The following is a 26,442-nucleotide window of genomic DNA, read 5'->3' as shown; positions in this document are numbered from 1 at the left end:
GAGCAGGCGCTGGGAGCAGGGTGGGAGGTGAGGGTGCTTGAGAGACTCAGGAGGGACGAGGTAAGGCTGCACCAGCTTCTCATGCCAGGAAGGAAGCAAGCACCCAGAATTAAGATACATGAAATAGGACACAGAAGCCACACAGGTGGGGCTCCCATGGACCACACTGGGGACCAGGTGCACAGCAAAATGAACACCAAAACCACATTCCTAGAGTGAGAATCCAGGAGTCCGTACGACAGAACTAAGTCCATAGGCATGACTGCCTAACGCTGTCACGATCCTGGATTAAAACCGGGGAAAGAAGGAACATTTGAGATCTTCTTCCCAACAATGTTTTCAGTTTGGCTCAAACTCAAAAATTCTCAAAAAAACATTAGGAAAAGAGGCGGGCTCTGCAGGACGCTTTTAAAACTGGCCAAATTTGAATGTCAACTACGAATTCAGTAACAGTATCACATAACTCAATTTTCAGATTCTGATGAACATGCTATGGTTATCTTAAATGACATAAGCGAGTCTCCTTATTCTTAGAATAACCACTATGGATAACAGACAGGTCTGAATATTACACTCAAACGATTCAGAAAAAACCGTGTGTTTGTGTAAAAACTGGTGAGTTTGGATGAGTACACAGGACTTATCTTCATGCAATTCGGAGCAATTTTTCTTTAAGTGTGAAATTACATCAAAATTTAAAAAAATATTCAAGTGTGTACCACATGACGTTATGATTTAACTGGTTTTCTACTCAAAATAGCCTGGTTTCGCAGAAACAGGGTTGTTCAAGGGCACGACCAGCTGCACAGAGGCCAGAGCCCACGGCGGGCCCTCGGTAGCTGCAGGTCTGCCAGCCAGACCCCACGGCCAACTAAGACGAGTCAACAGAAGGCAGAACACGCTCTTTGTGTCAGTGCAAGAAGGATCAGGACGTACAGAGCTTGGTCTGAGACCAAAGCCAGATCCTCACGGGGGTCATGGCCCATAGAGGAGTGGGGCTGTGGACAAGACGGACGCAACCTTGTCACATCTGCTTTCAGAAGCTCCGTGAGCGGCAGCACTGAACACGGGGCTTCCCCTACGTGCTCTCCTAGGGCCTTGTCACCAGCTGCGAGCCTCCAGGACACCTGCAGGACACCTCATGACCCTGCAGCAACGGATGCTGTGCTGCTAGGAGAGCAGGTGAGCCCGAGCCTCTGGCGGCCCCCAGGACACCTGACGGGGTTCCAGCACCGCAGCCAGTGGGAAAGCCCTTCACCAGGACACATGGCACCCACCTCGCCCCCGGTTGGCACCATTCCCACACCTCCGCTTCCCACCCAGCACAGAGCACACCACGGGGACCCACCTGGGTTTTCCTCTCTGTCTGGGAATTTAATCTGAACATTATAGTCCCGCGTGATCTGCTGGATTCTGGAGCCTTTGGGGCCCATGACAGACCGATGGAATTTCTGGGGTATGGCGCACTCGATGGTCACCTGGGCTTCCTGGGAGGGGCAGAGTGAGAAGAACAAAGAGAAAAGCGAAGGTTAACCGCTGACGCTTCCTCAGGTTCACGCCGTCTTCCTTTCAGTCCTGCACAGCCACTCCCAAGCGCACAGGCACCCCCTTTTCCCAAGCTGAATCCGGAGCTCGATGTTCCATGGGGTAGAGGGAGGAGGGCCATGGGGCAGGGCCAAAGGGAGGCGTCTTTCTGAGGTGCTTCCCCCAAAAGATGAAGACCGAATCAGTGACTTGTCCGTACAAAACTGCCCCGGACGCTGCTGACACCCAGAAGCGGAACGTAACGACACCCGATTTCTGTATACACAACGCGGGGGGCCCTCAAACAGCAGGCAGGTGGCCCCACTGGTCTCAGATGACAGAGCATTTGGATGCTGTGGCTCTGACTCAACAAGGAGTCAGGCTTGGTTACCAGAAAGTACCTCCAAGGGCACTCAGGAGGCAACGCTCTCTAAAGGCGGGTTTAGAAAGACCAGCGCGTTTACGTGACTTTTCTATGGAGTCGCTCTGCTCTGACCCTCTCCCCCAATCTCCTTGCTTCCCTTTGGAGAAGAGGAAGAGACAAGGAAGCTGGTTCCTTGTACTCACTGTACAGTGAGTACTCACTGCTCCGAGGCAGCATTCCCGCCCACCGTCAGGAAGGAGGCCAGGCAGGCTGAGGGCCTGCTGCCTGCAGGGGACAGGCAGTGCCTCCCCAGCAGCAGGCCTGAGGGCCCCACGAGCCCCCCGGCGCCTACCAGGTCCTCAATGATCTCCTGGATGCGCTTCTTGGCCGCCTCCACACAATCCTTGGCACCCTTCAGGGTGACTTTGTCGCTCTGCGTGCCGGACCGCGGGAAGCTCACCATCACCCCACCGTACTCTTCTGCGATCTCCCGTAAGACCTGGCCTCTTCGGATAACGAAATGACGGTGGTGCTTGGGGTCCACCAGCATGCAGTCTTCAACCACGTTGTCCTGCGGCGTGGAAACAGGAAAAGGGACATCGAGACCCCGCCCACCGCCCCGCACAACGGGCCCAGGACCCAGGCGCCTACCAGGTTCTGGATGAGGGCCTCCAGCTCCCTCTGAGCCTCCCTGACGGCGTCCTCTTTCCCCACGATGGTGATCAGGTCCTGATCCTTGTCCTCAGCCGTCGGGAATATGATGCGGGCGCCCGTGGTGTCACGCACCTTGCGGATTTTGCCACCCCCTTTGCCAATGAGGAACTTGTGGTACTCCGGCTTGGCGCGGATGTCAACGGTGAAACTCTTGGTTTGCTGTGGAGACCAACCCACATACGCTGGCCTGATGCCACCTGCCTGGGCCTGGAGCAGGTGAACAGGCGGGCCTAGGGGACAACAGTGTGCGGTGAAGCTAACCTCACACTGTCACCAATGTCCCCCTGAATGGGACAAATTAAACCTCACCAAAACAAACGATGTCCAGGCCACCCAGACAGGCTGTCCTTGTACTTCCTTCCACTGTGGTAAGAGATGCCAGCACAGTTCAGAGCATGTGGACACAGAGCCCTAGTGCTGCCACGTACCAGCTGTGACTGAACCTCTGCAAGCGGCCCTCCACCTGCCAGGTAATGGGGGAGTGCGGCCATGCGCTATGGGGACGGGGGAGCACCTGCACAGCACTGCCGGCCCCACTCCCAAGCACGGGCACTCCCACTGCTCCCCACACAAGCAGAGTGCACCCCGTCTAGTCCTCCCCCTGCTCGTACCCTAGGGGAGCCCACACAGAGCCAGCAACACCCCAATCTCAAACTGAGAGAGACCCGAGCCAACCAGGGCCCTCATCGGACACCAAGAAAGCAGGGCCCAGGACAGGCCCCGACACAGGGACCTTGTGGCAGATGCCAGCTCCTCTGGCAGAGTCACCCGGAGAGTACACTCTTGCAGGCTGACTCAGATCCACACAGTGCACTCTCTCTCTTTCCTCTGGTCCTAGAACTGAGCCCACAAGGAAGTAGGAACACAGGAAAAGGAGGTCTGCCAGCATGTAATCAGTAAACAACTGACTTTGTTATCTTTCAAGTGCCAATTTCACGAACACCACCGAGGGACTCTCCTACCATTCAGACAGACCTTCGTGAACAGCAGCGCTGTTAAAAAGCTAACGAGTTAGGCGGGCCCTATCCAGCAACACGGTAAAGGAAATACATCCTAAGTGGGGCTCACCCCCAAATGCAAGGCTGGTGAAACATTAAAAAGGAAAAATCAATCTAATATATATACCAAAAAGAGAAACCATGTGATCATGCCAACAGATGAAAAAAACCAACCAAAAAGCCTTGACGAGATCCAACACCCATCGCCCAAAATACTCTCAGCAAACATGGGACAGAAGGGAGCATCCATCCCTGTTAAGAGCATCTGCAAAAGACTGGCTGCTCACCGCACACTAACATGGTGAACAGGCTCAGTACCTCCCAAGTTCATCCACAAAGCAAGGCCGTCTGCTCTCACCACTGCTCTCAGCACACTGGAGGCCCAGGCAACGCGGTAAGATGAGACACACATGGTGTACAATCAGAAGGAGATGCACCATCCACTCACAGTTGATGTGTTTTCCATAAAGTAAAACTCACAAGAACCCTCAAAAAAAGCTACTGGAACTACCAGAGTGAGCTTTAGACCAGACACATAAAACAAGGCCAATACACAAAAATCAAATACGTTTCTAATACTACAGTAACTTACACTTGAAATGAATCACAAAAGTACCACCTCTAAACAACAAAAGACATCAATTGACTAAAATAAACAAGGTCTGTATGCTAAAAACTATAAAACAGCAGTGAATGAGAAGCCAGACTTTAAAAACTGGCACACACAGTAGCAGATTCAAACTGCTGATCTCAGTTCTCCCCAGTTTGATCTTTGGCTTCAACATACTGTATTTTGCCGTGTATAATGCATACTTTTCTGCCCAAATTTGTGAGGGAAAAATAAGGATACGCGTTATACATGGGTAGTATTAATTCTGTACCTATATGTTTTTAATTCTTTTACTTATGCTTATGAGTTAAAAGAGATGAATACTGATCTCTAAAAGAAATCAGTAACAATATCTGTATGCAAAATAATACCCTGGAATACAATAATCGGTTTTTAACTTATGACGAACTTGCAACGACGAGGAGTTCTTGGCCTTCTAGGATGCGTAAATATCGTAAATTTGTTACCAGTACATAAAATTTCTTGTACCTTGTATCTGTTCTTATGATTTGTAATTATTTATTCATAAAATTTCTTGTACCATAATGTTAAAAACTAAATACTAAAATTCCTTTATAATGCCAAAAAAAAGGACCTACATATAAACAAATAAAAATTTGAATTAAAAAAATTAAAATGAAATAGTTTTTCTCCCTGAAGTCTGGGTCAAAAACGTGGGTGTGCATTATACCCAGCAAACTATGGTAATCCCAATCAAAATCTAAGCAGGATTTTCTCCCTCTAGAAACGGACAAGCTGGTTCCAAAGTGCTTTTGGAAAGGCAAGAGTCTAGAACAGTCAGAGCACAAAGCTGAAGGGCTCGCCGATAGCCTAGAGAGCCAGCCATTCCCACCTGTGGAGCTGCTGGGATGCAACAGAGTGCAGAGACAGACTTGCAGGTGGACTGTGACAAAGGTGATTCAGTGAAGAATTTAGGGGATTGGGGGGGTTGGTCGAAACATTTTTATTGCAGTCGAGATCACACAAATACATGTTCGTAAAAAGTCACAACTACATACTAAGAAGAGTGGATTTTACTTTATATACATCATACTTTTGCTACATCGTATACGAGGGCATTTGATGAGGAAAGGCCCTTCGGTAATGGCAAAAATCAAAGAGACAAAGGTCTTCGAAGTTTTCGGGCCTGCCACAAGGGCACTTGGAGCTTTCTACCAGGAAGAAAAAGGCCATTTCCTGCATGGAACAAACATGCTGACCCCTCCCGGGTGGTGCTTACCTTCTCCTCTGCCAGGTGTAGCAGCTGTTTCTTGGCCTTCTCTACATCCGAGGCAGGACCCCTGATGACAACAGTGTCGCTTCCGGAACCTTCCACAGGGAAGTGAATGTGGACACCCCCGCACTCCTCCATGATGGAGCGGATCAGGCGGCCCTTGGCGCCAATGAGGGAGTTGTGCAGCTTTGCTGGGATTGAGACCTCCACCTCGGCTATGTTGGCCTGGAAGCACACACGCACGAGGACATTTTGGGTGACAAGTAAGGGCTAGAGAAGGGTTAAGCCACAGCCTGTGACATGTTCAACAAAGGAGCACACGCCTGCTGAAGAAGGGCCTGTGACACGCGGGCGTGCGTTGTGTGAGGGCCACACACACTGCGTACGAGGCGAGCCATGGTATCAGACGTAAAACAGCACTTTGCCCATCAGCCCTTCTCTGCTGCGACCAAGATGTGTACGCGTCAAGCTTTCTTGTTAAAGCCCCGTAAGCAGAGACTCTGCCTCCAGAGACTGGATTTTCCTCCCACATGAAACAATGGTGTTCAAGATATGGGGGACAGGCAGCAAGCAAGGTGAGCCTCTGACTGCCCCCTGGTTGAGCTCATGTGTCAAAGCCCAAGAAAGAGAGCGTGGAGAGAGGCTCCCATGTGGACACACAGAGGGCGACTGCCTGGGCCAGGGCGAGAACCACCCGGAGGAGTAGGGTCACGGGACCCACAGCTCCGTCAGCTGTCCCACCTGGGGCCCTGGCCACAGTTCTCGGAAGGCTCTCAGGGCACAGAGGGAAAGACGGGCCCTGGACTAATAAGCACCACCAACCTTACACCGAACAAGCCTTAAACGCAAGTCCAAAAAGGAGCCAACTGTACTGAAGTAACTTCAAGTACAAAGACATTTACAGGAATACAAAACTATCTAGCATCCACCCAAGTAAACTTCATAACGTCTGGCCTAATAGAAAAAATACTGGACATGCAAATGGACAGGAAAAAGCAGCCCACACTAGGATAAAACTATAGAAAACCACCAGGAATGACACAGATGTCAGAAACGTCAGGCCAAGGACACAAACAGGTATTTTCACTACACTGCGTATGAGCAAGAAGCCAAAGGAAAAGATCGAACATGGCAAGTATAAAAACAGCAAATTCAAATTGAACTTCTAGAGGCAAAAACAGTATCTGAAATGAAAAATATACTATATGGGATTACAGGCAGATTAGACATTGCAGAAAATTAATTAATTAAAAGAAACTCATGGAGGAAAAAATACCCCCCCCACCCCAGCATAAATAGTGTCAGTCAATGGTGGGACAATTTCAGGCTGCCTAATGCTCAGTAATCGGAGTCCCTGAAGGGGAGGACAGAAAAAACTGTTAAGAAATAATGACCCAGACTTCCCCAAATTTGATGGGAAATTTGATCAACTCTAAACTCACATATCCAAGAATTTCAATATAAACTTCAAGTAAAGAAACATAAAGAAAACCTAGTCCGTGTGGATGAGTAAAGCTAAGGGTAACACCAGATGTCTTGCCAGCAACAACCCAAAGCACCGAAAGGAAAAGCACAAGTCTGAGCACATGGAGCCACAGGAATCTCAGGCTGGTAGGGATGCAAACTGGTGAGCCACTTGCGAAGACAGTCGGGTAGTTTCTTACAAAATTAAACATACTCTCACCCAACGCTCTACAACAAAGTGAAAGAAGCCGATCTGAAAAGGCTACACACCAAGATTCCAACTCCTTGACATTTTGGAAAAGGCTAACACTAGAGAGACAGTAAAAAGATCAGCGGTTGGGGAGGGGTGAGAAGGGATAAACGGAGAGTACAGAAGACACATACACGGGCAGTGTAAGAATTTCTTACTGAAATCTCCTTAAACAATAATTGGGTGTTTAAACAAAAAGCTGTTGATATACTTGGGCTTTGTGACACGTGCAAGTAAACGGCATGATGATAGAGCACAGAGGCCGGGGGCAGGGGAACGAAAGGAATGAAACGACACCGCTGGTACAGTCACTTGAAGGGAGGCTCTAAGCTGAAGATGTACACTAAAAACCCAAAGCAACCACTACAATAAAACAGTTACATCTGATAACCCAAAAAAAAGATCTAAAAGGCATGAAATATTCAATCCCAAAGAAGACAGAAAAAGGGGAACAAAGTAGATGGGACAAAAAGCAAACCAAGAGTGAGACGTAGATTTAAACCCACTGTACAATATAACCACAGTAAGGTGACCAGAGGCTGGGTAGGGGGGATGGGGCGTTATTATTATTGTTTAATGGATACAGTTTGGGAAGACGAACAAGTTCTGGAAATTAATGGTGGCAATGGCCGTACGGGAATGTACTTGACACCACTGAACTGTCCACTTAAAATGGTTAAGATGGTGCACTTTATATTTTACCAAATTTAAAAATGAAAACATTAATCACATTAGATATAATTACACTGAGTGTACGTGATAATATATGTAATAATGTAAGTATATAAGCACCAATGTAATTAAATGCAAACACCTCAATTTAACAGGCAGAGGTTGTCAGATTGAAGAGAAAGCAAGCTGCCTAAAAGAAACCCATTTAAATATAAAAGTAGATTTCAGAGCAAAAAATACTACCGGGGTAAAAGGAGGTCATCTTGTAAGGACACAAGTTACGTATATTAGGAATGACAGAGGTGACACTACAGATAGTAAAAAGACAATATGGGAATATTATGAAAAGCTTTATGCCAATAAATTCGACAACGTACATAAAATAGGAACCTCTTAAAAGATACCAACTACCAAAGCCTGCACAAAAGGGGGCGTGATCTATCCATGTAGTGAAATATAACCCAGCAATAAAAAAAATGAAGTATATTAACCACTGAGCTGTATACCCGAAACTAATAAAATAATATTGAATGTCAACTCTAATTAAAAAATATACATATTCATGGATGTAAAGTACAGCATAGGGAACAGTCAATGGTATTATAATAACTATGTATGGTGCCAGAGGGGTAGTAGACTTGGGGGGTTTATCACTTTGTGAGGGGTCTAAATGTCTAATCATTATGTTGACTGTACACCTAAAATTAATTTAAAAAATCAATCTTAAAAAAAAAAAGTATAAAAAAAACTAAGCTCAGATACAGAGAACAAACTGGTGGTTGCCGGGAGTGGGGGTGGGCGAAATGAGTGAAGGGGGTCAAAAGGTACAAACTTCCAATTAAAACATAAGTCCTGGGGATGCAAATGTACTATATATACCACACGGTGACCGGACTACAGTCAGTGATACTGGATTGCGTATTTGAAAGTTGCAAAGAGAGAGATCTGAAACATTCTTATCACAAGAAAAAAAAAGCTGTACTGTGTGGTGATGACTTAATTAGCCTCATCATGGTGATCACTTCACAAGATACACAAATATCAAATCGTAGCACTGAACAACACTTGAAACTAATGTAACGTATGTCAATTGTTTCAATTAAAGAATGAAGTATTGATACAGGACAACATGGATGAATCTCAAAATAATTATACAAAGTAAGAGCAGCTTGACCCAAGACAGTGGAAACCATGATTTTCATAATGTAGGAAATCCAAACTGATCTCCTGTGGCAAAGCAGGTAAGGGTCTGGGGGGGATGTGGGGAGTGGGGGGGAGAGGAACGAGGGAGGTGTTAAAAGGACACAAGTCCATTTTCTCGATCGCAGAGGTGATCCCATGGACGTGTACAACTGCACACTTTAAACGTGCAGTTTCTCACACATTCATTTTTCAAAAACTGGGAAAAAAAATGTTGTAAGACCTTCAGGGTGTAATGATCTCCGAGTGCCCGAGTCAATGCTTCTGCTCAGGACTGTTGGTAAGCACCTGTGGGCCAGCGGCGGGAAGCCGGTGGCAGGGTGCTCCGACGTCGCTTCTGCTCCGCGAAGAGTGCTGGGCCCACAGGCCTGAACCCCAGGCTAGAACTATGGGGGCTGGAGAGACATGACAACAGGGCCCACAGTGCGTGCCTCGCCCCACAGCCCCGCTTCCTTACCAGGTCTTTCTGGATGGACAGGATGCGACTCCGGGCAGCCTCACAGTTGGCTCGCTTGCCTGTGATGATGATGGTCTCTGAATTGCTGTTCTCTGCTGGAAGGTCAATCTTGGTGTTGCTTTCTTCCCGGATCTACGAGGAGAGAGGCAACCGTGAGGAGCTGACTACCAGGTGAGACCCTTGCAATCTGCAGCCGGAAAGGCGCAGGGCTGGGGGGGGAGGGGGAGGGAGGGGCAGGGCAAGAAGAGCCAGGATCCAGGGGATATGCTGGCCGGTCACCTTTTTAATGTTTGCGCCTCCTTTACCAATGATGTTCTTGTGAAACTGTTTGAAGATTGGAACAGAGATCGAGTAGCTATTTTCCACCTTAAAAACAAGAGATGCACAATGAACATGCATGCCAGAGCAGGAGGTGCCCTCCCAGCCCCGAGGGCAGCACGGAACCATGTGGCCCTGCTCTGAAACAGACTTCTATCCTACTGTCTGACCTTCAGAGGTGTGTCACGAGGACGGGTGAGACAACTATCCAACAACTGACCAACCTGGCACGTCACAGGCGGACGGATGCAAAGTCCCCTTTTATAAAAAGCGGCATGCCGCAGAAGCTGTGATCTGTTAGTGCATGCCCCACAATCCAGACACCATCAAGTCTGGCCAGGGGCCCTCAACCAATGCTCCGGGTTAAGATGGAGTCCCTGCCACACTCAGGACGAGAGCTGGCTGGGGACTGACAGGCCAGGACTCCAGGCTTCTGAGAAGTGAGCTCAGAACACCCCCAGATGCTGCTCCTGTCAGGACCCCGGCGTTCCAGGGCACGCAGACGAGCCCAGTGCTGGGAAGCCCTCCCTGCCCCCCGTCTCCAGTGGCCACAGGCTACGTGTGAGCCGTGTAAGGAGGTGTAGAGAACACAGGCCACCTGCCACCTGCCCACCCACCACCCACTTCCCTATCCAGGTTTGAGATGACACATCAGTCAACGGCCCCTCACACTACTTGTGCCAGTCTCCCCGGACGGGACGGACAGCTTCGCTAGGTACCTGAAGACCCCTCCAAGAAACAAAGTGACGTGGCATGGGAAAAAGAGGGTCTCCCCACTGCAATGCCATAGACCACTCAAGCCATGACAACTTTTGCCATCTAACCATTGGGTTGAGAGATGGTGTCACTACTGTGTCCCAAGCCCGGGACGCAGACCCATCCAGCGCCCACGCGTGCACCCTGAAGCAGGTGTTCTGGTGGCACCCCCCGGCCCCCTAACACTGTCACCCAACAAAGAATGGAAAATGTCCCCTACCAAATCTGCCACCATCTTCTGCATGTACTTTGTGCATTTCTCCACCTCATTCTTGGGCCCTCTGAGTTGGACAATATCACTTTTTTGTGCTGGGTCTGGGAAGTTGATGATAACCTGAAATAAACCATCAGGAGGCCAGGTTCGATGACTGGTCGGTCAGAAGCCCAATATGGAACACTGCCCAGGGCCAGTCCAATGACTCCCAGGGGCTGGGGACACCGGGGTCATCACCTCGGGGAACTTGTCGCGAATCTCCCGGATGCGCTCGCCCTTCTGCCCGATGATTGTGCGGTGGAACTTCTGCTCGATGATGAGGTCCCTGGTGCGCTCGTTCTCCTGAAATAGTGACGTGGGGGACACCATCACATGCAAGGTGGGTGACGCCCCACGCAGCAGCTCGGGTCTCTGGCCAGAAGACACCTGCTTTGTCCCACAACTGCCACACCACACATCACACCGGGCACAGGTCACTCTCCTGAACAGGGTCCAAGGACACAACTGAGGAGGGCCCTCCAACCAAAGTGCTACCACAGAAGACAGTCCCCAAAGCAGGTCACTTAGTGGCTGTGTTTTAATTACAACTAGACGCTGAGGCCTGCCCTGTGCCTAGTGGGAGTGACCCTCCTGAACACGAGGCGGCCTGGACGACTCCTCTCCCTGGGAGGGTGATTAAGAAAACGGCTCAGCACAGGGCACGGAACACACGGTGCCCAATGTCCCCAGAAGCCCATTACATGTCAGAGGAACACAAAGGACCAAGCAGAGGGGGAGGGCAGGGAGACAAGCCGTCGACCAACCAAACACATTAGAGAATTCTGGGAGATTTCTGGACCGGACTGACATCACGTCACAGAAAAATGAGGATTCTGGAATTTAGCAACAAAAGCCTCTAGAGCAAGGTACCCTAGATGGTCAGGACGAAACTGGCTGACGAAGGGCAGAACCCGTGGCACTCAGCTGAGGAGTGAGCTCGGGGACAGCCAGAGGGCAGTGCTGTGCCCTCGCCCGTGGAACAGTACTGGGGCGAGAGTGAAGGGACTGTCTGGGGTGAAGGACAGCAGACCCCAGGGCTGTGCTGCGCCAGCCTGGGCTTTCGTTAAGTGTGCACATGTGCACTCCTGCAGTACAGGGCTCACGGGTGGGGGTTCAGGGGCACTGACGTGCGGCTGAGTCATGGGCAGCCCAGCCCAGGGCAGCTCAGCAGGGCACAAGGCCCACTGCTCAGCCCCTTGCACATCTGCACATAACCGCCCAGCAGTGACTGTCCACCTTGGGCACATAGGAGCATCACCTGGTGCCTTCCCAGTCCCCGGGTGAGTGCTCCGGCCTCATGGACTCCAGTCTTTGGCCAGGGCTGCGCGCCCTGCCCCAGAGCCCTGCTAGACTAGCACAGCCACGTGCCCAGGGGAGACCTGGTGACTGCCAGCCACAGGAGAGCAGAGCGCAGGCCAGGAAGGCCGCTGTGCAGAGGCGCCCCGCCGTGGGCCTACCATGCGCGAGGCGAGCTCCAGCAGCTCCCGCTTGGCCTGCTGCACGCCCTGCGGGTCCCCCTCGATGCGGATCAGGTTGCTCTTCTCGCTGTCGGGAGGGATGCGCACCGACACCTTGTACTGGTCTTTGATCCTGTTGACTTTGGAACAAAGAGACAGGGTTCGTATGCAGACTTGACTCCACTCCACCAGTGACACTGGCGCAGAGCCAAGGAACCTAATCGCCACCCCACAAGCAGAAAGGACGCAGAGGCCCCAAAGCAACTGTCTATTCTCTGACACGAGGCAGGTCCGCTCCCACCGGACAGACCACGCAGCACCGCATGGAGCCTGAGGGCTCGCTGCTCTGGAGAGCGGGTGGCACTCAAGACCCCAGCAGGTCCTCGAATAATGTTTTCTTCAACATCCTTCCTTATAACGTTTATGAGGAAAAAAAATCAATTCCTGGCCGGGCCACTGTCTGTGTGGAGTCGCACTTTGGCCCCATGTCTGTCTGAGTGAGTTTCCTCGGGGACTCAGGGTTCCTCCCACGTCCCCGAGATGTCATGTTGGGTTAAATGGGAAATCGACCTTGTCCCCGTGTGAGTGGGTGTGGGTGTGAGTGGCCCTGAGCTGCCGGGGGAGGCTTGGGGCCCCCGGGGCCCTAAACTGGAGTAAGTGGGTTGGAAGGGAATTACCTTGTTCCTATTCGTCTTTCTCAAACGTATGCAGAGCTCACACTTATGTCCATATTTCACATTAGAAGTGTTTTGGGTCTTTATTTAGAGGCTGGGTGATGTTTCTGTGACTAGAAATATGCTGTGGGGACTTAGCTCATGTTCCTATCCTCGGCCTCTGGTCAAACTGGTTTCGTGAACGTCGTTTCCCATAAAGCCGCAGTTTCCAGGAACCTATCGATGACGGTGAGTGACGACTCACTGTATTGAAAAGATCTCAGGTATTTCTAACGTGAAGACAAGTTTGGGAACCACAAACCAAAAAATTGCTCTCTCTAAATAAATAAATAAGCATTAAAAACCCTTAGAAATCAGCAGACGCCACACTGACTGAAGAGGAGAGCACTCTGTCAACCACCTGAGCGCCCCAGGGAGGCCACACTGCCACCCAAACAGATGCCATCATCAGCTCAGATCCAAACTGAGCACTTCACTGTCTGAAAAAAAAAGTGGGGTTGAAAACCCTCCTCCAGTCACCTTTTCTGGACAGAACCCAGAGCCCGTGGTCAGACCCAGGCCTCCACACCCCGGAGAAGCCTTACCCCCAGAAAGGGATCAGCATTTGGCCCACTGTGTTGTAAGGGGGAGCCACGCTCCTGAGAGGGTCGCGAAGGAGAGTTCTGAGCGCACAGAGACAGCCAGGAGCGAATGTGCTTGGGGACGGAGGTGAGGAGGTTCCCGGGGGCTCGTGTAGGACAATACAAGCCGAGGACAGAAGCTGGGCGTCAGGTTTTAGATTATGACAGAAAACGAGGGTTAGGAACTGAACCAGAAAACAGAACAGATACAGTTCTTGGAACCATGCTAAGTGGGTCCACACTTCCTAGGGCGCAGAAACCAGAGATATTAGAACTGTACTTCCTTACATTTTTCCGTTGAAGAACACACCACAGTTAACCAGAACAAAAGCGAGTTTCTGGTGCACACAAGTTCAAGCAGCGAGCACCAACTGCAGCTGCGTTGTAAGTGGGAACCTCGCCCGCTGTTTACAAGGCTCCCAGAACATGAGACTGACAAGTAAAGAGAGTAACAAGCCTATCTACACATGAACAAACACTGGGCTGCACAGGGCAAAACCCGAAGAGGACGTGCTCACAGAGGTGGGGTCCCTGCAACCTAGGGAAGGACCCAGGGACAGGCATGTTAGCCCTCACTTTCCACCGGAGATGAAACAGGATGGTAATTTTCAGACCGGTAAACACCGAGGTGTGTGAGATGGCCGTGCAGTTCAACCAAGCGAAGGAGCGGGCTTTGGAACCGCCGCCGATTCAAACAGAGCTCACACAGCACACCGCCGATGTCCCACCTGGTGCTACCAGCCTGACACAGGTAAGTCCCACGTGGAACTGACGGAGCCCTCTGCCCAACAGAATCCCTCCCTGCGTTTGACTTGGGCACAAGTCCGGAAATCTCTTAGTCAGTGGGCTCATGACTGGGGTACTAGGTAGTGAGGGTTACAACAGAAGCCTGGGCTGCATCCCCAGCAGGTCGGGCAGAAACGTGAAGGACAAAATCCTGGGTGTGAATTCACCGTGGCCCTCGTGGGTTAGGCAGGGGACTGAACAGGTTGGTCACGTTCACCTCTGGGCCAAACGGCTCCAGGCCACCACGGCCGGAGGAGAAGACGAGGACATCCAGTCAGAATCTGTGACTCTCCTTCCGGCCTAACGTGTGGCGCCGGCCCGTCTGCCCCCACCCCGCTGGGCCCACTCACTGTTGGCTCCGCTCTTCCCAATGAGGTGCCTGTGGAACTTGTGGTCGATGCTGACCTCCACGTAGTCCATCCGGTGACTCTGCAGGAGCACAGAGGGAGGGGCCCATAGCGCCAGGCACCGCGCCATGGGACGTGCCGCACAGCCAGACACACAGCCAGGACCACAGTCCAGAGGACGGCAGCTGTCCCCTCTTCTCACCAAACTGTCGGGGACTGCTGCAAGTTAGTCCTCCTGGTCCCTTTGAAAGACCCTTCTTCAAAACAAGGTCTCCTCTATCCAAGCCGCTCTGGGCCGCTGGCCAGCTTCTAACTGCCTCAGCCCGTCACTCACCGACTGGGCCACTGTTGGTCTCTGTGCCCGCACACATGAGGTCTCACTGCCCCAACCCACTGGCACGCGAAACCCTCAGAAAGGCGGGCAACTTACCAGGTCTTTCACCATGGCTTCGATCTGCTCCTGGGCCACATTTACGTCCTCCGTGGGGCCTTCCAGGGTGATCTTGTCCTCGCCCTCGGTGAACTCGATGTGAACCTACCACAGCAAAGGAGGAAAGGGACAGTCAGGACAGAGCGGCAGAGACCTCTAAGAACCCACAGGTGCTTTCCTAGGGTGGCTGCCGGTCCCAAAGTGCTTCATATAAGAGCACATCCACAGACACCATGAAAAGTTGGAAATGGGGGCTGGGAGACCACCCTTATTTTGATACTACATATCGTGGTCTAAACATCTCTTCCAAAATGGGAACTGCCAAGTCCTTCACACTGCACTGGCCACCAAATCACCACCTTGAAGCACATCAATACCTCCCGTTTCCCTGTATCTTTCTCATGCTTACATGCCCACTCCTATTTGGCTGCATAAAGAATGAGACAGGAAACAGGGGTGCAATTTTCACCCAAGTGTAGCTGCCCAATGGTGGTCCACAGAGTTTATAGCACGTCAGGAAAGGCAGTAACGCGTGAGAGGGTCATAATGGGGACTGGCCCCAGGAACCAGTCCCATCTGTGTGAATCAGGACTTTGAACTTAGATTAGTCAAGTGACCAAAGAGTACATGAGAAGCGAATTCCAAACAGAAAAGAAATATAAGACGAGGGACGTGTCCTCTGGGTTCCCATCCTGTTCACGGTTCCTGGGATCTACTGTCCCCTTTGTAGAACTAAGACAACCTGCAGGACACGTGGTCAGGAAGACACTTCACACAATTTGTATACAAGTTCCCAGGTGTAACCCCTAGGAAGGTAGGATGCCATAGCAGTGGAATGACATGGGTCTTACGTCAGTCATCAAACCTGGCAGGACACGTTCCCTCTAGTGAAAAGGACCAAAAGAATGACAGATATTTTTTAAACACTTCCTCTGATTTTTGAAAAATGTCCAGCCTTCAAAGACACCCAGCAGGATAAACAGCAACCACAAAACAAAGGTCAGAAACAGGATGACAGAAACAAGGCCGGCAATCATCCATGCCCGCTCACCTTTGGCATCTGCTGAGTGATTCTGGCCAGGTTCTGCCCTTTCTTGCCAATGATGAAACGGTGAAGCCAGGAGGGAGCGCAGACGGAGGAAACTGTGAAACTGTTGGCCTAGGAGAGCAGGAAGCACCCCGGTAGGTTTGCAGGGCCCAGGCCACATGGGCCCCAGGTGTTCACATGGGTGCAGAGGCAGGGAGCGCCGCCCGGACATGGCCCCGATGCACTGTGGGAGGTAGTACCTTGGCGTAGACTTCGGTCAGCGCCTGCCCTAACTTTTCTGGCTCGCCGCGAAGTATCACGGTCTCTGAGGCGCTGTCTGAGGGCGGGATCTCCACAGAAACACCAGTTCTCTCCAGGATCTCCTGCAGGGAGTTGCCCTTGGGCCCAATGACATACTTGTGCTGGGACTTCTTCACCTCCACGGCGATGGTTGTGGTCTTCTTTTTCTGAGAAGACCAAGATAGGGTGTCAGGGGGACGGGCACAGGAGGGGCAGTGGGCACAGAACGCTGCCACCGAAAGGACAGGCCCAGACGACAGCTGTGGAGCCACCGGAAGGGAAGATGATGACCAGCCATCCCAGGGAACTACTCATGAAGGGTTGGGTTTGCAAAGAATTACCTGACAACTTAAGTCATGGCAGACTGATAACTGAGAGCTGGAAGAGCTGAAAACACCAAGTCCTTTCCCCAAAGCAAAGAACCAGTTTCGGACCTGCGAGTCCCCAACTCGAGCTAACAGCTTACTCATGACATGATTAGTCAGTTCTGCGCGGTGCATCCAGCCCCGTGGCAGCCCCAGTCCAGGGCGGGGAGGGAGAGGGGCCGACGGTGCGGACAGCCTCTAGCACAGAGCTCGGCCCGCTGCCAGAGCTAAAAGGCCAGGGGCGCACGGCTGGGCCCCAACCCTTCTCGGCTCCTGCCCATGGGGACCCCTCCCAACACTACCTTTTCTTCATAAATCTTCTTGACTCGAGCCACGGCCTGAGCCAGCTGCTCCTTCTCTCCTGTGAACACGATTTCCGTCCGATTGACGCTGGGCGGGGGGATGTTGATGCGCGTGCCGGTCTCCTGCATGATCTCACCGACCAGCCGATTGTAGGGCCCAGCGATGAAGGGGTGGAATGCCTTATCCACCTCCAGCCTCTCCACGGCACGCCTGTCCTGCTCGGCCGAGATGAGCAGGACCTCGTGGCGTGCCTTTTCGATACCCTCTCTGGTGCCCGTGATCCTGATGTGGTTGCTCGCGTCCTCTGGGCGCGGGATCTGGATTTTGGTCGCCGTTTTTAGCTCCAAGTCCTGCAGCTTCTCTCCATTTTTGCCAATAACAAAGCGGTGGTGCTCCTTGGGGATGGCAACAGTGGCTGAGGCCTACAGCAGCAAGAGTAGCCAAGGGAACAAAACATCACTGGATCTGGAAAAGCCTATTTCTCCCATGACATCTCTGGCTAGAAGGCCACTCTCACCAGCTTCTGCTGAGTCAGCTCCCACCTGTTCTTTGAAACAGTCTCAGGTACACACGAGGGACGGAAGCCCGCCCTGACCCCCGCTGTATTCCCAAGACCCGCATCACACCTGCAGCTATCACAATTACTTAGGGGTAGGAATTCTTGGTTCACCATCTTCTCAGCCCAGCTATAAGCCATCACGAGGACGGGCATCTGTCTGTCTTGTTTTGCACGTCAATGATTTGGGACACGACAGGAAAGCAGGACATACTGACCAACCAGGTTAAGATTTGTTCTGGAGTACTTGGCTATTTTCTTCAGACGTAAGCCTTATGTCTAGTAATAAGCTCTCCTTCCTATCTCTTTTACAACCTAAGTTAACTTATCTGAGTAAAGAACATGGAAATAAATCCAACCCTTCATCCCGTGAGTTAAACTGCCAGAAATCAAGCAAATATCTGAGGTCACAGGGAAACTGGGGAGGAAGACTGAGGTTTCATCTTCCTAACTCTGTACAGAAAACAGCCGTCAACTAAGAATACTTAAAAAAAAAAAAAAAAAAAAGGGTTAAGGTTCCCAAGCGATACAATTTTATAGCGATACAATTTTTAATACGTTTCTATTCAATCTTCACAATAGAAACGTTAAATTGTATCACAGAGGTAATAAAATAGGTCCTTCCTCACTTCCCAACTAGCACAGAAAGGAAGACGACTGGCATTATGATCAAACGGGGTTTATTCCAAAATTGGTTCAACATTAGGAAATCCATTTATATAATTCATATTATTAGACCTATGGAGGAAAAAATAATCAAATGATCATCTCTGCAAAATTTAAATCCATTCATAACAATCTGCAAGAAAATAGAAATCAATGGATACAAGCTGACCCTTGAGCGACACCGGTTTGAACTGCACGGGTCCACTTATATGCGCATCTTTACTGTATTTTGAACACGACAAACATACACCTCAGCCCCAAAGCTGTTCTTAACTTCTGGGAAAGTGCTCACTGTAGCCGTGTACTGCCCACAGCACGACTCCACCTCCCCTAGAGTATTTCCCCACCAAAGGAGATGAGAAAGTGAAACAGACACGTAGGCTGGATGGGAAGAGGCACGTGACTGCACACTGGGAATCCTGGGGAGTCCCTGCTTCATCAAATCTTTACTGTCTATAACAGGGAGGAAAATTAGAATCCAGAAGTCAACAGCTTCAACTCAGCTAAAAACAACGGGTTAGAACGCGTAATGGAGAAGACTGCCCATTTCCAATAGGCAAAAGAAAGAGAGAGAGAGACAAAGGAGCTAGGCATAAAACTATCAAGAAGCAGAATATGTGCATCAGAAATCAAAAAATACCCCTTAGGAGATCTAATGCAATTCTGAGCAAAAAGTTGGTTAAAAGTGTGCATGGTAAAACAAGAACAGTACGGGAGGAATGGTAATAACTGTGCCAGATATTAAAATATAAAACCATTACCACTGAAACAGGAGACTACTAATTAGTACACAGAGAGACCACAGGTCAGAAGGAAAAACCCAGGAACAGTTAATGTGAAAATTTAGGATTTGATTGATAACTGGATAGCCACATGGAAAAGGTTGAAACTGGATCTGAACCTCACACAATTCATGATAAATTCCACAGAGATCAGGAACCCTTACAAGCACCAGAAAAAATACGAACAAACTTTCTTACAACCTGGAAGTGAAAAAGACTTTCCCAACAATGACTCAGAATAACAAACTGTTTAATAAATTTGACTGAATGGAAATAAAGCCTTGGTCTTCCTCTCTGGTTTCCTTGTGAACTCAGGAATTTGTTTGATTTCTGGCAGTTTAACTCATGGGATGAAGGGTTTGGATTTATTTCCATTTTCTTAACGGGTTGTAAAAGAGACAGACAGGAGAGCTTGTTACTAGGTGTAGGGCTACGTCTTCACAAAGAACACATCACGATCTAAACCAAATGGCATAGTGGGAAACGTTATTTGTAACTGACATGACTGACGAAGGGTTTTTAAGAGCCCTAACACACTGAGCAAGATACACTGAGCAAGATGGACAACTTTAAGTTGACAAAGAAGGGCGCAAGAACAGACAGTGCACAGAGAAGATGCAACAGGCCCTCAGACATTGAAAGATGCTCAATCTTGCTCATCAAAAAAATGCAATTAGAAGAATAGTCAGCTACCTTTCAGAGTGACAAACACTCAAGCACTGGCTGGGCCCGGCCAGGCCGGGAGGAAGCGATGGAGTGGAGGGCACTGCCCCAAGGCAGGTACCTGGCTGTTTTGGCGAAGTCATAGCTGCAGTTCTCCTCTGACCCAGCCATCTCACTCTAAGAAACTGATCCCAAGATACACTGGGCAAAACAGGACAGCACACGCACTAACTCCTAAGAGCAAAAGTCCGAAGCCATGCAAAAGTCATCGACAGGAATGCCTGAATAAATTACATCACACCCACAGAGCACCGCGCAGCTGGGGAAAGAAGCCAGTAGAGCTACTAGGTGCCGACAGCGGACACCTCCAGAAAATAACAGGAAAAACAAGGTGCAGAACAAGAGTTTACAGCAAGCTATCTACCTTTCGCTTCAATTCTCAAACTATGGAAGGATACACCGCAGACTAAGAATGCCACTGAGCAGAGTGGGTGGGAACAGGGTGAAGAAGCCATCTCTGGAGGCACCTGCTTATGAAGCTCTGCCTCTGCAGTCATGGAATGTTTTTGTAACTTACTAAAGCGAATGAACCTAACCATGAATCAAGGTGACAGCCTAACCTGAATAGAAAGAAGAATGACTTCAGGTGATTGTATACCTCACAGTCTTTCACTTTCACCATCAGAAGGACCAGTGTGAACTCATGCAACTTCCTACTAAAAATGTTCAAATTCTTGGACAAACGGCTAACTCTGGGTGTGTGGAAAGAAATGGGTAAGGTCTGTCCACACACCTGCGTTAGGAATCAGGAAGTGACTGGAGATGAATGGTCCCGTCAGAAAGCTGCCAGGAGCCAACCTGAAGGGGTTCCAACCCCCGGGCAAAGATGAGGCAATGTCAGCATAAAGAATAACTAACAACCACATGGAAAGTTCATCATGACGCTAAGAAGATTCACAGATCACCAGTGAAGAAGGGAGAGCGTCAATTTAGCGTCACACTTAAGGGGAGGGGAAGGACCAGTGACTTACCGTTCACTCCCCACTTGAAGCGCTGAGGACAGAAGGTCTTCCCAACACCACCAACTGACGTGCGACGGACGGTCAGAAACCACCGTTTCCAGCCTGACGCAGCCAGGTGGTCACCCGCGACACACAGTGAGCTACTGAGCAAAGACCGCGTGGGAACTTCCTAACGGACGCCCTAGGCTGAAGACCTCAGTCTACTGGTCAACCCTGGAATCGAGACCCAGTACACAGCCCCACCCACAGGCTTTCTTGCCAAACAAACAAGCTGAATGTGAAAGGAACCAAACCCTGAGATCTGACTGCCAGCTTACAGGACACAGTGACAGACAGTGAACAACCAGACACCTGTTTGCCCCCAAACAGCCCTGAGAAAGGAGAGGACGCAAGAACTGGCCAACATGCACGCAGAGGGCAGGCCTCGTGTGGACAGACTTGAGCACACCGCCTTGGACGGACACCTCGGAGGTAACGAGGGGTGCCCATGCAGAGACGGGGTTGGATATGGATGTACTCTGAATTACAATGAGTTTTAGTAAGTGAGTGAAGAGCGTAGTGGGATATAAACACAGAAAACTCAGAGGCACCACACTGAATTATGCACAGGTGAATATGCTTCTGGGGGAGGCCGGAGAATGAAATGCTCAGGCCTCAACGCTTTCGAAGTGACCCCTCCCCGACCCAGTGCTCAATCACAAAATACTCAAACAGAAGTGTGAGAGCCCATGACACACCAGCCACAACGGGAAGCAACGATACCCAGCATTTTGCACTTCCTGCACTTACTGACTGAACCCTGGAGCTAGTGGGGCTGAGGGACTGTCCCAAGGCCCCACGTGGCTGAGGGGTGGGGAGACGGGCAGCACTCTCCGCCCTGCTAGCCCCTGGCCCCTCTTGCATCAGACCCCCATTTCTTAAAGCTGTATCTGTCATATGACATTTTCGTAAGCTTCTCTACAGAGAACCTTGGTCTTTAAAAGATTCCTCTCCGGGAGGAACAGCCCGTAGGTCTCCTCAGGTGTTCCAATGGTCCCCACGTTAGGCCCAGCACTGGTTCCAAGCTGCTGAGGTCTATGCAGAGCTTTCAAACCACGAAATCTGAACTGTGACCTTCAAGTTCACGGCCTGACCCTGTGTGGTTAACACCACGCACTCAGCGACTCCTGGACTTGCCACTGAAGACCTACACCTGTGTCCTTACTGGGCCACCTCGTGTCTTCCAAGTGTCTCACTCCGGGACAGCTTTTAATTTCTGTTCGTTCACGCAAACGGCACAAGCAGTTGGCGTCCCACTCCAGCACTCGTGGGCAGTTTCTCACTGGAAACGCCAGGAGGCCCCAAACCTTGCTGCTCTGCCTCTGAACTATGCACCTGCCCCACTGGTGGGGTCTGAGGACGTCGGAGCCGGGGGCACGTGTGAGTGCGCCCACCTGGAGGGACAGGCCTGGGAGCACCTACCTGCGTCTGCAGCCTCGCCACAATGTCCTTCCGGGCTTTCATGACGGCGTCCAGCTTCCCAGAGACCATGATGGAGAGGCCCTGGTCTTTGGCAAGCGACAGCTCCAGGTGGGCGCCGGTCCTCTGCATGATCTCCAGGCAGATTTTTGCTTGTTCACCTTCTCCAAACTGGTTCATGTCCTTGTACTTTCTCTCCTCCAGGGGTACGTGGAACACCTGCTCAGAAAAGGGCGGAAAAGGAAAGTTCCATGACCGAGAGGGAAGAATGTCTGAGTATCCAGGCACCGAATGGCCAAGTCTCTCCGTCCCCTAAGTGCCAGCCCTCTCCATGCGCGGCTCTAAGGCACAGAGAGCAGTGAGGAGGGTTGCAGAAAGGCCTACAGTCAGGAGGCCGCCCCGAGTGAAACAGCAAATGGTACCCGATACTAATTAACAGCAAGGGCTGAAGGGAACAAACGGGGTAGTGAGCGAGGTTGGCTAGAGGTGGATGGAAGGGAGGTACAACGGTGGCTAGGAAGAACCTTCCAGAAGAGTCCAAAACGTAGCTGGCTCTGCTGGGAGGTGAGGAAGAGCCAGAAGACAATGACACAGAGGAAGATGGGGGTGCAGCCCGGGAGGATAGAAAGGAGTAGCCAGAGCCCTCAGAGGAACCTGCAGTGAGAAGAGAAGGCAACGAGGGCTTCTAGCAGGACACATTCTGACCGTTGGCTCAGGGGCACCCCAGCTGCTCTGTGGAGAAGAGACTGAGCGCAGAGGCAGGGGCCTGGGCACTAAAGTAGGATGTGGCCCGTTTAACAAGATCAGGAAGCCAGTTCTGTCTCACACACCCACTAGGAAGATGGAAAGATCCAGGACGCAGCTGGTTATGAGTCCCGGGTTTAGGGAAGGGGACCTCTCAGCGCACAGGGGATCGTCAACAACCATGACCCGACCTGAGTTCACAAAGAGAAAAGTGCTGAGCCCGCCAACACCCCAGCTTCAGGTAGCAGACAGGCCAGCGAAGTGAAAAACAAACAAAAACAAAGCCAGGAAAATGGTGTCATGGAAGCCAAAAGGGAAGACTGCTTCCAGGCAGTGGGACAAAAGGTAGAAGAAACAGACACGTTCTTGCTGGAGTCGGTGATGTGGGAGCCAAAGGCAGTTTCTGCGGTTGGAGCAGAGACTAGATTGCGGAGGAGAGAAAATACAAGGGGACACACTGCTGGCTGTGGGGACACACAGTGAGCGCAGGCAGTTGCAGGGGGGAAGCTGATTGAATCCCTGGCCCACCCTCCCCTTTCCCGTCCCCATCACAAAGCACTCTCGTGCCTGCAGTGCCTGTGGGCTCAGGACCGTTCCAGCAGATGTTGCCGCGGCCTCTGAACGAGGAGCGGGGTGTCTACCTGAGTGATGACGGACGCCTTGATGGGCCGGATCTTGTTACTCCAGGCGCCGGCAGGTTCCTGGGCACTTTCCAGGCAGGCTGCCTTCTCGGGGAGCGGGGGGAAGGCATCCTTGTAGGTGGGAGGGTCACTCTCTTCTTCGGAATTTAAAGTGGCAACTGGATCAGCCAACACAGATTGAGAGGAAGCACACCGCTTTCAGTATCAGATGGAAAAACACTCGGAGGGTTTTAACGTCAACAAGAACACTAACTGCTCGAGTGACAGCTCCCATCTCCTCCTGCAGCCGTGGGGAAAGGGCCCAGCTCTGAACCTGATGGCAAACCACACCCGTCCTTTGCAAAACCTCCTTTGTGAACAGTCAGCTCGGACACCAGGCGTCCCATTCCCCCTAAAGGGGTGAGCCCCTTGAAGGCAGGCTGTGCTACTGAGATTTTTAACCCCTCAAGAATCTTCTAATCCTGTATTTTAAAAAAATGCCAATTCTGACAATGCCTGGCACAGAGCCTGCCCTTACACTTGTAGAACAAAATACTGGTCCCAGCAAGCAGTGCCTGTGAGAACTGCCTCTGCCCCTTACAATGTCAAAAAGAACTCCCGTGGCACTGCTGGGCTGGTTGCCCCCACCCTCCACACGGAGCAGCAAGCCTTCTGGAAATCAGGCCCCCACTCACTAACTGCTTCCGTCTTCCGTCCCGCCCTCACCATTCATTTGTCCCCATTAACTCAGCTCCATGAAAGCAGGGGTGTGACTGTTTGCATCGGCCCCCATGCCCAGGGCCGGACACTGCATCTGGCACGGCAAGGCCCAGTAACAGGAACTGTGAACGGATGCGCACAGAGTGGGGCAGGCCCTTCAGAACCAGACAGGCCTTGTGCGGCTCCGGGTTCACCGCGTGTAGCCATGTGGCTGTGCTACCCAGACACTAGTAAAGGTGAGCGCTGACAAGCAGCTGCGCTCTGTCAGGGCCTCGCATCCATCCCTCACTTACAAAGGGCCACACAGCGCAGACCCCAGAGCTGCTGGTTCGACTAGAAAGATACAGCCCTGCAGGCCTCCGAGCCAAAGTGACGGCAGTGTCTAGTCTCCACTGCCCTAGAGATGAGCACCTGAAACGTGGCCAGAGGGACTGACCAAATTAATTTTAAATTTTAATGACTTTAAACTTAAGAACTGGTATTTGATTGTTATGAAAAGCTTAATGTTTGCAACACCTTGAAGTAGAATAATCTACTTTTTCAACTGACATTTTATAAAATCAAAACACAGACGAAGGATTTTAGATGAAAATCTACCATTCAAATCAAGCTGTCCTGCACTTGTAAATACAGAGGGTGCCAAAAAATATATATATACATTTTAAGAAAGGAAAAAAGTGTATTAAAATTGTAATACTCAATATATGCTGATAACAAAGGACGAATACAAGTCACGCGCATACATTTATTTGGGCACCCCCGGTGCTGTATATACCAGATCTGAGGGGAATAAAGAACGTGAAAAGGTCCATTTCCACTCCTACAAAGCTGACGTGACAATGTCTTAGACACACTAGCTCACACTGTTCCCAGTGGACGGACGGCAGCATTCCCGACCTTGAAAAGTCAGGGGCCATCCTTTATCCTCCAGGTGGGCTCCTGGCAGTGCTCGGGAGATGCTTCACAGCCCAGCAGTTTAGAGAAAACAATCCATTAGTTACCAAGGGTCAAATCCACTGGCTTTCCAGCGCCTGCCCCTACCCAACACCGACAGGGTCAACAACCACATCTGAGAAGGTCACAAGACTTGACAAGCGCTTGGAGAGAAGGGTGTCAGAAGCGTAAGGAGAAGAGCATGCAGGACTGTCACCTTTGATCTGTTGCGGAACCAGCCCACTCCGGTGCTCAGCAAAGCTCTCCTGGGTCAGAACGGCGATGGAGCTCATGGTTGATCCGACACCCACACACAGCCGGGGGAGCCACTGGAGAAAACGAGTCAGAGGGGAGGGGACGGGTCAGACGCGGCTGGCCGGCTCTCAGCCACTGGTGAGACCGGTAAGCTGAATTTTCGCCAAGGGTTGAACTCTTTTACCAGCAAATCACATTTTACTTTCCTCACTCACGACCTCTGATGGAAGGTGATTCCCAAAGGCTCAGCCAGTGAAGAAAAGGAGTGTCCTGGGACAACTGTCCCTTCAAAAACCACGCTATAATTGAGGAGATGGAGGCCCCGGCTGAGGATCAGGTCCAGGCGCCCAGGGGCCACAGAGACAGTCTGTATTGCCCCCAAGGGGCCCAAAGAGCCCTCCGCATGTCCGACCTAGCGACCCAGATCAACGTCTGGAGGGTTCTCCTCACAGCTATCTCAGTTCTTTTGTTCATCTGTTCACTCATATGCCTCCTGATGCTTATAAAATGTATCACAGGACAGGTGTTGCCCAAAAGCCCATCAAACAGCCGAAACCAGACTTGCACCCAGAGCCCAGGGAGCTGAATAGCCCCACGCTGCTGACAGGGACCGGCTGGGGGGCGGGCAGAGCAGCCATGGTGCTCGGTGGCAACAATGCAGTAGCAAGCAGCAGGGACAGCCCGAAGGGCGGTTCAGTGCCTCGGACACGTGCCGACTGGTGATCCCTATATCCTGTCTCCTATGTGTGGGAGGGGCTTGCAGCAGGTGGAACCTGGCACAAGGGCACACACAGTTCCCGTTAGGCAGGAACCAGACCCCACCCGAGTGCCACTGTACTCAGTGGTCTCCGGCTCTCAAAGCCACAGCGCCCTTCTTTGGCAAAGGGGGCTCACGGCTTC

At 51.0% G+C, this 26,442-nt stretch overlaps 1 protein-coding gene across 3 annotated transcripts in view; it reads right to left on the bottom strand.

Moving 5' to 3' along the window:
• The window catches only part of HDLBP (high density lipoprotein binding protein), a 67,887-nt gene that overhangs the window by 6,383 nt on the left and 35,062 nt on the right, over positions 1 to 26,442 (bottom strand). For all 3 annotated transcript variants that reach the window (XM_033111814.1, XM_033111815.1, XM_033111813.1), the window contains exons 3-19: positions 25,505 to 25,616; positions 23,656 to 23,813; positions 22,274 to 22,489; positions 17,123 to 17,545; positions 16,416 to 16,622; positions 16,180 to 16,287; positions 15,129 to 15,233; positions 14,702 to 14,780; positions 12,272 to 12,411; positions 11,013 to 11,117; positions 10,782 to 10,895; positions 9,767 to 9,853; positions 9,488 to 9,619; positions 5,451 to 5,669; positions 2,540 to 2,761; positions 2,241 to 2,459; positions 1,349 to 1,487 (exon numbers count right to left, since the gene is read on the bottom strand). In XM_033111814.1, the coding sequence (XP_032967705.1) occupies positions 1,349 to 1,487; positions 2,241 to 2,459; positions 2,540 to 2,761; positions 5,451 to 5,669; positions 9,488 to 9,619; positions 9,767 to 9,853; positions 10,782 to 10,895; positions 11,013 to 11,117; positions 12,272 to 12,411; positions 14,702 to 14,780; positions 15,129 to 15,233; positions 16,180 to 16,287; positions 16,416 to 16,622; positions 17,123 to 17,545; positions 22,274 to 22,489; positions 23,656 to 23,813; positions 25,505 to 25,580 (2,749 nt within the window). In that variant the 5' untranslated portion in view covers positions 25,581 to 25,616. The remainder of the gene's footprint in view (positions 1 to 1,348; positions 1,488 to 2,240; positions 2,460 to 2,539; positions 2,762 to 5,450; positions 5,670 to 9,487; positions 9,620 to 9,766; positions 9,854 to 10,781; positions 10,896 to 11,012; positions 11,118 to 12,271; positions 12,412 to 14,701; positions 14,781 to 15,128; positions 15,234 to 16,179; positions 16,288 to 16,415; positions 16,623 to 17,122; positions 17,546 to 22,273; positions 22,490 to 23,655; positions 23,814 to 25,504; positions 25,617 to 26,442) is intronic.

The sequence above is a fragment of the Rhinolophus ferrumequinum genome, chromosome 8 (assembly GCF_004115265.2).
Source record: "Rhinolophus ferrumequinum isolate MPI-CBG mRhiFer1 chromosome 8, mRhiFer1_v1.p, whole genome shotgun sequence".
NCBI classification, from domain to species: Eukaryota; Metazoa; Chordata; class Mammalia; order Chiroptera; family Rhinolophidae; genus Rhinolophus; species Rhinolophus ferrumequinum.
The sequence above is the reverse complement of the archived record's forward strand: the minus strand, read 5'-3'. Positions and strand labels throughout refer to the sequence as shown.